At 36.0% G+C, this 10,915-nt stretch overlaps 1 protein-coding gene across 1 annotated transcript in view; it reads left to right on the forward strand.

Annotated features, from left to right (window-relative positions):
- Positions 1-10,915, forward strand: part of LOC106875015 (chitinase-3-like protein 1) — a 30,582-nt gene that overhangs the window by 16,319 nt on the left and 3,348 nt on the right. The window contains exons 3-7 of the mRNA XM_052971043.1: positions 1,020-1,438; positions 2,754-2,878; positions 5,916-6,039; positions 7,528-7,713; positions 9,798-9,920. Coding sequence (XP_052827003.1) covers positions 1,020-1,438; positions 2,754-2,878; positions 5,916-6,039; positions 7,528-7,713; positions 9,798-9,920 — 977 coding nt within the window. The remainder of the gene's footprint in view (positions 1-1,019; positions 1,439-2,753; positions 2,879-5,915; positions 6,040-7,527; positions 7,714-9,797; positions 9,921-10,915) is intronic.

The following is a 10,915-nucleotide window of genomic DNA, read 5'->3' on the forward strand; positions in this document are numbered from 1 at the left end:
ATATATATATGTATGTATGTATGTATATATATATATATATATATATATATATATATCATCATCATCATCATCATTTAACGTCTGCCTTCCATGCTGGCATGGGTGGGATGCACACGTATGCACATGCTCTTCCTTCCATATATTCACAATACAATAATGAGGAACAGCTAATCATTAAAATTCTTTGTGAAATTCCCCTGTAATTATGACAACATATTTACTGTAATCCCTAACAAAAAAAGGGTATATTTTAGTGTATTTATAAACATAAATATATAGCTAAACACATTTGTGTGACACATATAGATTACTTACAGCTGTCTCCCAACTAATTGCTTTGAGGTTCGTATTCATTCACCAGCACTAACACCAGTTGTAAATAAGTACAATGGGGTACTTATTTCACTAAATAGCTCAGTTTAAAATGACTAATAACATTGTATAATTTAATGCCGTATTTTCCAACATACAAGCTGACCTGATATAAAGCGTGAACATACAGTGTTAAGTCGTAGAGTAAACATTCCAGCATCATTACTATCTATCTAAATAGTGTTGCATTTCAGGTGAAATTTTCAGTCTTGCAATGCTGTCATGATGTATAAATTGACCTACTTTTCTTGAATATGTGTTTTGGTCTAAAGAATTTTACCTGCTAGAAATATCAACCAAATTCCTTCAAATCACATTTTTTTTTTTTTTTTTTAAGCCATAATCATTGCTCACAGGCTATTGTAACCTAGTAACATGAATCATGCTTTTGCTGATTGTTTGGTGTCTTTGAAGTAATGTGTGGGTAGACGTCCTTGTAGCTTTTCATCTTTGATCCAGTGGAACATTGTGGATATGACTACGAGGGTGAGAAAGAGAGGAGAGGGGGAGGGGGGTGAGAGGGAAGGAGAGGGTGAGAGGGAGGGAGAGCAAGAGGAGAGGGAGAGATGGAGAGATAGGTAGAACAAGAGAGAGAGGGAGAGCAACATATGTACACTTTCTCTGTAGCTTCTCATTCTGTTTTCCAGGAAAATCAAAATACATAAGTGCATGCTACTATACCAATTGGTCTCCAGTGAAGCAGGAAGCAAAAGCTCGCTTATTTCCTGAGAATTTGCCTGGCAACTTGTGTACGCATCTTATGTATGCGTTTGTCAAAATCAAAGATGATTTATCCATATATACATCAGAAGAAAAAGATCTTACCGGTAATTATGAGAAGTTTAATGCACTTAAGAAAAAGTACAACACCATTACATTACTTTCAGTCGGTGGAGAGGCTGCTGAAAACAGACACTTTGAAATGGTATCAGCAACAGCGGAAAACCGAACAAAATTTGCTGATAATATTATTAATTATGTACGGAAGTACAATTTTGATGGAATTGATATTGATTGGGAATATCCAAATTCTGTTACAAAACATAACTTCACTTTGCTTCTAAAGGTAAGGAGTCTTTCTCATTTCTTTTATTTTAACTGCTTCATAGTTACTTATTCTATTGGTCTCTTTTGATGAACCACTAAGTTATGACAGTGTAAACAAACCAGCTCTAGTTGTAAAGTAGTGGTAGAGTGAACTGGTACTTCTTAGGTCAGGATGAAGTGAGAGTACCAGGATCTGGTCAACAGAACAGACTGCTCATGAAAATTAATGTGGAAGTGGCTGAACACTCCACGGACACATGCATCCTCTAGATGTAACCATAGAATATTGACTCAAGAAACCCATGCCAATGTGAAAAAAGCTGACATTAAAGTAAATCAAGCTTTTTTTTCCCCCCATCAGTAAGTAAATGGAAATTTACTATGTGGTGAGTGGATTGCAAGAGAAATCTTGAGAAGAACTCTTGTCAAGCAAGCATTTCAGCTTTTAGTAGCAGAGGCTCTAAAGGAGCCAGGCCCACTTGGGTCATGACTCCTAAATGTTGTCTTGTTGTTTATGAAATACTGCCTTTAGTGGGACTTGAACATGGATCCTTTGGCTGATCTTATTTCCATGAACTGTGGTGCATATTGCTCAGCCACATAGACCGCCGCAAGAACTTGCAATGTGGATCTGTTTCTAACTGGGTTTCCTTCCAACTATGTTTACTAGTTTACAGTCTTTCTTTTCAGCTTCAGCAAACATCTCTCTTTGCCTGTATCCACATTGAGCTTTTTTTCTCAGCTGATTCTAACAGGCATTTCATTGTCACTGTTCTTTTGCTTCAGACAGTAATATAAGTTATGAATGAGCAACATTGACTTTGGTGTATGGCTGTGTCTGCACCAATAAATTTAGTTATAGATACAACAACCCTTAGTGTCTGTGTAGCTGTTCATAAGACCTGGTCAATATCTGTATGGACATCTACACTGGACTGTGTGAGCATATCCATATGCATGTATGACAGTTACTTTAGAATATGTCTGTATGTGTTTGTAGGTAGATGAAGGGTACCATTGTTCTCTCCAAATTTTGTGCACTACATGTACACATGTTTTGTTGTCAGTACATAAGAAATTAAAATGTGCATGAAAGGTAAGCTACTTAAAGTAACAAAGCAATTAATAATTATACTTATCATACACTGATCATGCACATACTTTTGTCCCCCATTGTACCCCATAAGATTCCAGTACATGCTGACAACTACAAATTAACACCAGTTCTGTCAAGTGTCATTAATCTTAGGTTCTGTGATTTTGAAATAAATGCTTGTTTTAGTTGCTTGCAAGAAAAAAATATTTTTAAATATGTTTTATTCTAATTTCTTAAGACATTAAGAGATTCTATTGAGAAAGAAGTAAAAATATCAAAGAGAAACAAGTTGGTATTATCAGCTGCAGTTGGCGTTGGTAAACAACGTATAACAAATGGTTATGAAGTGGATAAAGTCTCTGAGTAAGTTTTTATCATTGCCTTTATATTTTAATTAAACATGTCACTAGTCTTTTTCTTTTTTTCTTTTTAAGTTAGTCAAAGAAAGTGTCAGTCACATTTGCCTCCTCCTCTCCAAGACTTATGAGATTAATGTGATTGATGTTTGCAGTTTAGTTGTGAAAATAAAACAACAAAAAAATAAACATGATGAAATTCTAGAGTATGGCAGTTTTGGAAAGGAAAGTTTGAGTTAATGTTTAGTTCATAAGTAGGGATAATGAGAAGAGAAGAGACAGATTTTAAATGGGAATGGCTTGAGAGGATATGCATTTAGCTAGGTCAGAGGAACTGAAACCATTTTTGTGATAAAAGAAGCAATGGCTTGTATGTGAGCAAATGATGGTGTTATCTTACAGCATGAGCATACTGAACAATTGCTTGGGGCCTCATAGATCTAGGGCCCCAATTCTAATCTATGTATACTATGGTTTGCTATCACTAAATAAATACTATAGGCTCAGTAATTTGATTTCCTTGGGGACCTAGAATGCTTCTAAGATGGCCCTAGCTAGTGACTGAAGTATTTTTTTGAAATTTTTTTATGCGCCCTTTTAAAGCCTAGCCAGGCTCATGGGCCCGGTTTCCCGGTTTCTATGGCGTATGTGTTCCCCACCCCAGCTGGACGGGACGCCAGTCCATCGCAGTGTTACTCAAAAAATAGGAAGAAAGAGCAAGAGAAAGTTGGGACGAAAGAGTACAACAGGGGTTGCCACCACCCTCTGCTGGAGCCTTGTGGAGCTTAGGTGTTTTCACTCAATGAACACACACAACACCCAGTCTGAGAATCAAAACCGCGATCCTCCAACCGCGAGTCTGCTGCCCTAACCACTGGGCCATTGTGCTTCCACTGAAGTATTTTGGTAAATCTGTAATTATCGATGTGAGATGGAGTAAGCAGTGTTGTCTTCTTTCTATATATTGCAACCGTGTGTACATGATGGTAAAACTTAGCTTGTAGAGAAAGATTTTTTTGAATTTGGAGGACTTTTGGAAGTAAGGCGACTGCAGATGTAGATTTTAATTTCACCAGAAATGCTACTAATAGAGATATCTAGATTAGGAAGTAGTGAATTGAAAGGAATCGGGAGAGTTTGTAGAAAATCTCTTGGCAAGGAAGCAGAAAACTCTGCTATAATTTCACATGCGGAAGAGCTTGCAGGCTGTGTTTTACATGAAGCTAACCTGTATTTCTCTGATAGTAGTCTTGCACATATAGAAAGAATCAATAGAAGTCACTCAATTGTTGGTGGTGGGTAACTTTCTCTATGTTAAGGATGTTTTACCTCTACTTCTATAAGTTTGGGGAGTTGAGGATTTGAAATTTAAAGATATGGTCATGTGAGAGATATGAAATGAGATGCCTAGGTGAACATGTTTGGTCACCTACTAAGTTATGTCAGATGGGTCAGGCTGTTAAATAATTACTACCAAGGGTAGCTGATATAAAACTGGCAACGCTGAAATCAAACCTGAAGTACTAGAAGCTTTAGGTGGAGAGGGTTTTGCAATATAACAAAAGGTATTTTAAGCAAGGATCAAGAAATCTAATTAATGCAAGGTCAGCAGTGATTACTGCATAAAGACTAAGTTGAGTGATGGGAAAGGGGTCAATTATTTGTAGTTATTAACTGATACAAACAGTTCAGAATTGCAAACAATTCAGCTTCTGCACCAACAGAATTTATATTAGAGGAACAGCAGAGCCAAGAAGAGCTGTGCAATGAAGTCATTGGAGGTGATGATATGAGATAGAGAGGTGAGGTGAAATTGAAGTCTCTAATGCACGAAATGAGATTACATTGACTCCAGTGCTTGACTGGAACTTATTTTATCAACTCAACTCCACCCCCCAAAAAATGGAGGGCAAAGTCAACTTTAGCAGAATTATAACTCAAAAACATAAAGCTGGAACAAATGCCTCAGAGCATTTTGTCTGGCAATGATTCTAGCTTGCTGCTATTACCATCATTAAAATGGTTTTAAATGTTTTAGTTCCATCAGGTCACTACTTTTACTAACCTCTCCCACCAGAGTTCAGGCCTTGTGCCTATAGTAGTGTGAATTATTATTACTGTTATTTTTGTTGTTGTTGTTGCCTTGTTTTACATGAGTTATTCCAAGTTTCAGCAAGAGACCTCAGTAACAGCAAGTTACTTAATTCAGGAGCCTGAAATAAGTACAAGAATTGCAGGGAGCTGGTAGAAATGTTAGCATGCCGGGCAAAATGCTTATTGGTATTTCATCTGTCTTTATGTTCTAAGTTCAAATTCTGCTGAAATTGACTTTGCCTTTCATCCTTTCGGGGGTCGATAAATTAAGTACCAGTTGCGTACTGGGGTCGATCTAATCGACTGGCCCCTCCCCCAAAATTTTGGGCCTTGTGCCTAGAGTGGGAAAAAAAAAAAAAGAATTGAAGGAGCTGGTGCCGTAATGTACCAGCTTCTGCATTCAGTCATCAGTAGAAGGGAAGTAAGTGCAAAAGCCAAATTTGCTGTCTTCAGTTCAGTGTCCATGCCTATCCTTTCTTATGATCAAGCGTTTTGGGTAATGTCTAAAAGAATATATCACGAATACAGGCAGCCAAAATGGGGTTCCTTCAAAAGGTCTTTCGTTGCTTAATAAAGTGTGAAACTTAAGATCAGAAAGGCACTGCAGGTATAGCCACAAGTTCTCCAGATTGAGAGATCACAGCTCCAGTATTATGGACATGTGGTAAGAATGTTCCAGGAAAGAATTGCTAAATGAGTTTTATGAACAAAACCAACTGGCAGGAGACCAAGGCTTGACTACTAGTAAGATAGTTAGATAATGTCCATAAGCTCAGTTGGTGATCCATCTAGATGAATAGGAGATGGTTGCTTCTGACAGGACCTGATGGAAGGTGTGTTTGAGGACTCTGCCCCCATGATCCTTCTTGGAATAAGTGGGTGAAAACGAGATGAAATGAGATTCCTCATATGTATGTGACAAACTGAATTTTTTTTTTTTCACATTTTAGATATGTAGACTTTCTGAATGTGATGGCTTATGATTTTCATGGCAGTTGGAACAGAATAACAGGATTTAAAAGTCCTCTCTATGCTCGAAAAAACGATTTAAGATATGAAAAGGAACTCAGTCAGGTTGGTATTTTATCGAATTTAATCTGAATCATTTCTTTTTCTTTCATCTATGATTTTCTGTATCATGTGGAAGCTCGCATGGTGCCATGTAAAAGCATCGATCTTGAAATTACTTAAAGCAAAGCATACTTCTTAATCACTTGGTCATGCCAGTACATTTGTCTTTAACTTGTTTCAGTCTTTGGATTGTGGGGCACCATGTTGGGGCACCATCAAACAAACTGACCCCAATTGCTTATTTTTTTCAAGTCTGGCACTTATTCTATTGGTCTTTTATTGCTGAACCATTAAGTTATGGGAGACATAAACAAACCAACACAGTTTGTCAGACAGTGGTGGGACAGACAGACACCACCCCCTCACACACACGATGGGCTTCCTTCACTTTCTGTCTACCACATCCACTCACAAATCTTTGGTTTTCCTGTATCTGTAGTAGAAGACACTTGCCCAGGGTTCCACACAGTGGGACTGAACCTGGAATCATATGCACCTATTTATATATATATTTTAAAATTTAATTTCAATAAAGAATATAATAAAGTTTAAAAAATCTCACAAAGTTTCACCATCAAGTGTTTACCTTTATTGATTCTTCTTCTTTCTTTTACTTGTTTCAGTCAGTTGGCTGTGGCCATGCTGGAGCACTGCATTGAAAAATTTTTTTTAATCAAACAAATTAACTTCAGGACTTATTGTTTAAGCCTAGTACTTATTCTAGTGTTCTCTTTTACTGAACTACTAAGTTACGGGGATGTAAATGCACCAACACTGGTTGTCAAATAGTGATGGCGGAGGTGGAGACACAAAGACACACAATACATGCATATATATATATATATATATATATATATATATATATATATATAAAGAAAATTTAGAAAATGGAGATGTGGCATTAATATAATTTATCATATGCAAAAATACAACATATTCTCTTACAGCTGTTTCAGTTTAGTCTAAAAGATTAAGACCCACAAAGACCATAAGCATTTAAAACATTTTGGTGTCCCAATTTTTATGTAATTCAAAATATAAACAATAATAAACTGTAAGATAAATTTTTATTTTTCAATATGAAAGAAAACTAACTGTAAGATAGAAAATAATATTTTTTTTTGTATACTTCCACTTTATTTATATTTGAAAAGTCTTTGATTAGATCCTCACTATGACAATATAAACACTTTGAAATTATATTTCCAATCATATAAAACACTTCGAATATTATTTTAGCAAGTTTAAAGTAATTTCTTTTGTGCTGTAAATCATTTACCATTTCTGTGGTACTCTGCTTCCTGCGATGTTCTAAACTTATTTTGCTTAATGGTTAATCCAGTGCTGCTGTTAGGGATTTCTCTGATTTATTTATATTTTTTCTTTCAAGACCAGCCAGTATATTAAAAATATATTGCCAAAAATGCATTGCTTTTACTACAGGTACCCAAAGACTTTATTAGAGAATTTCATTTTTTATTTATTTGGCAGGAATGGTCGATAGAGTATTGGTTAAAACTGGGAGCCCCCAAAAATAAGCTCGTTTTGGGAATGACAGCAGCTGGTAATACGTATACCTTAAAGAATGCAAGTCAGCACGGTTTAGGAGCACCAGTGGAGAAAGCAGGAAATAAAGGACCATATACAAAAGAAGAGGGATTTCTGTCTTATTATGAGGTGACAAGTAGTTTATACTTATATCTGTTTCATTATAAAGTACCATTAAACCAGATTTAATTGATTATGTTTTTTTATTTTGTTTTTTTTTAATCAAAATCAGAACTTTTTGATTCTATTCTCCCTTTGAACTGAAGATGTTAGACTCTCTCCTAGATCTGTTACACTTTGTCCTAACTCTGGCCTGAAATTGTTAGTCTTTGTCTACCTTGAGACTAAATGAGGTATCCATCTTTGTTCTATATATGCACCAGAGACTCTACATTTGAACTGGTGCTGTGAGATTCTGCTCAGCATCTGGAACAGAGCTGTTGGGCTCTGCTCTATACCTAGACCAGAGCTGTTGGGCTTTGCTCTGCATTCGGAGCATAGTTTTTAGACCCTGATCTGCATCAAGACAAGAGCTGTTAGATTCTACTCTGCATTTAGTGTATAGCAGTTTCAGACCCTGATCAGCATTTGGATCAGAGCAGTTAAACTCTTGTCTATATCTAGAGCAGAGCTTTAAAAGTCAACTCAGCATCAAAACTAGAGCTTTTAGACTTTGCTTTAAATCTGGAATAGAACTTTTAAACTCTGCTCCGCATTTGAGACAGGAGCTGTTTAACTCTGTTTTATGGATTGGAGATGCTATAACCTTTTCTGCATCTGTACTAGAATTGTTAGACCATCTCTGAATCTGAACCAGAATTGTTAGAACCTTTTCTACTTCTCAAACAGAGGAGATGTTAAATTCTGCTATATATCTAGTTTGGACATTTTAGAGTCCGCTCTATGTCTGAACTCAAGGAATTGTAAGATAACAATTTGTTCTTTATTTACCCAGTTTAAATTACTCAGTCAGTTGCATTTGTTTGACATTCAATTATAACTTCACCATGTATTTTTCATGTGTTTTCAGACATTGAAACAAAACTCATGATAAACATAAATCTCTGATTAAGCTGACTGTTTATATTAACACTCATACTTTAATGCTCTTTACTCTGTAAAGATTTGGAAGATTAGCTCTCAGAATATGTCTTCCACCACAGTCAGTCTTAATAACACCAACATATTGATCATCATCATCATCATCATCGTTTAACGTCCGCTTTCCATGCTAGCATGGGTTGGACGACTTGACTAAGGACTGGTGAAACCGGATGGCAACACCAGGCTCCAATCTAAATTTGGCAGAGTTTCTACAGCTGGATGCCCTTCCTAACGCCAACCTTTATATAAATAATTTACGGTTAACTATGATTTTAATACACTATTTATTGACTTTATTCACCAATTCTATTCTCTTTATAATATCATGTGCTGACAAAAATGCTTCAATTTTAAAAGATGCTGCTTCATACACTAATTAATGCTATCGTTTTTTTAGCTATGTTTTGACACTAAAGCTTCTTCAGACATACCAATATTCTTGTATACTGTTTTGACATATTGTCACCATACATTATACAGTGAATGAATGTATCTATAAATGTATTTATGTAAGTACATATGTATATATGTATATGTATATATGTATATGTATATATGCATGCATGTATGTATGTATGTATGCATTTATGTATGCATGTATGAATGCATGTATGTATATATGCACGTATGCATGAATGTATGTATGCATATATATATATTATATATATATATATATACATAAATAGTTATCGCCAAGCTAACATGGCAGTCCAGAAAAATAGGATGAATGCTACTGTTGATTAGTTCCAAGAGGCCATCGCCTCTAGCTAGCTGTGTCACACCTGAACCTGTGTCCATTATAGCCTTCGAAGGTTATAATGGACACAGGTTCGTGTGTGACATAGCTAGCTAGAGGCGATGGCTTCTTGGAGTTAATCAACAACAGCATTCATCCTATTTTGGGGATTGCCATGTTAGCTTGGCGATAACTATATATATATATATATATATATATATATATATATATATATATATATATATATATATATATATATATATATATATATATATTTGTTACATATGTTTACATGTATGTATACATATATATATTATATGTTGTTGCATTACATTGGCTCATTAACCCTACTTTTAAACTTGTTCTTCCACAGATATGTAATAAACTAAACAAAGATAATTACACTTATGAATGGGATGATATCCAAACAGTACCATTTGCTTACAAAGGAGATCAGTGGATTGGCTTTGATGATTACAAGAGCATACAACTGAAGGTAAAACAACTACAGTAGTCAATTTCTATAGTAACCTAATTTTTCTCTAATTAATTAATCTTTATCACAGGCCTTTGATGTAAGACTCTATATGGTTACTGAATAACATATCTTTTATTGTTTGCGTGTTTCAGTCAAAAATGAAAATAACACTGACATCTCATTCTAACAGATATATTTACCAAAATTACATAAAGATATCTTGAAATACTAAAGGGTAAATTTATTCAATAAAATCGCCATTGTCTTTAACCATGGCCTCCAGACAACTTTGGAATCTCCTGCAGCTCTTCTGGATGGTCTCCTTGTTTAAGTTAGTGAATACTGCCATAATCCTTGCCTTCGGTTCATCTTTGGTGTTTTAAGGAATTTTGTTGCTCTTTCGCTTAACTGTGCCACACACATAATGATCAAGAGGGTTGCAGTCTGAGGAGTTAGGGGCCAGATGTTAGGGGTGATGTGGTCACAGAAATTGTCTGACAGTCATGACTGGGTTCTCCTGCTTGTGTGGCATGGTGCAGAGTCCTGTTGCCAGACATAGGGTCTTCCAGCAGCCACCTTCTTGACCCAGGGCAGCACTACCTCCTTCAGGCACTTGATGTAGGCCTCTGTGTTGAGTCTGAGGGCATGCTGGAAGATGAAAAGAGGCATAACATCAACATCACTAGTGATCACTCAAAACAAGATGATGTTGACTGGATGTTTGATTTTTATCACTCTCAGTACATGTCCTCAGGTTGCACTGTCCTCAGATTGACACCCAAAGACTCTGAAATGTTTGTACTGGAGCTTCTGGTGTGAATGCCAAACAGTACAGCATCTCGTTTTCGAATTTCTGGCAGAGTGAATTGCGTCATGGTGCTGTTTTTCTCACAGATGGTGCCCAACGGACCCTACTATACTGTGTAGTCAACAAATTCAAAAACAAACAATGCACATGTGCGAAATTAAAAATATAAAATGGCAACAACTTCTCCATTGCACCCTGTATATAT

Source organism: Octopus bimaculoides, chromosome 10, assembly GCF_001194135.2.
Source record: "Octopus bimaculoides isolate UCB-OBI-ISO-001 chromosome 10, ASM119413v2, whole genome shotgun sequence".
Lineage (NCBI taxonomy): Eukaryota > Metazoa > Mollusca > Cephalopoda > Octopoda > Octopodidae > Octopus > Octopus bimaculoides.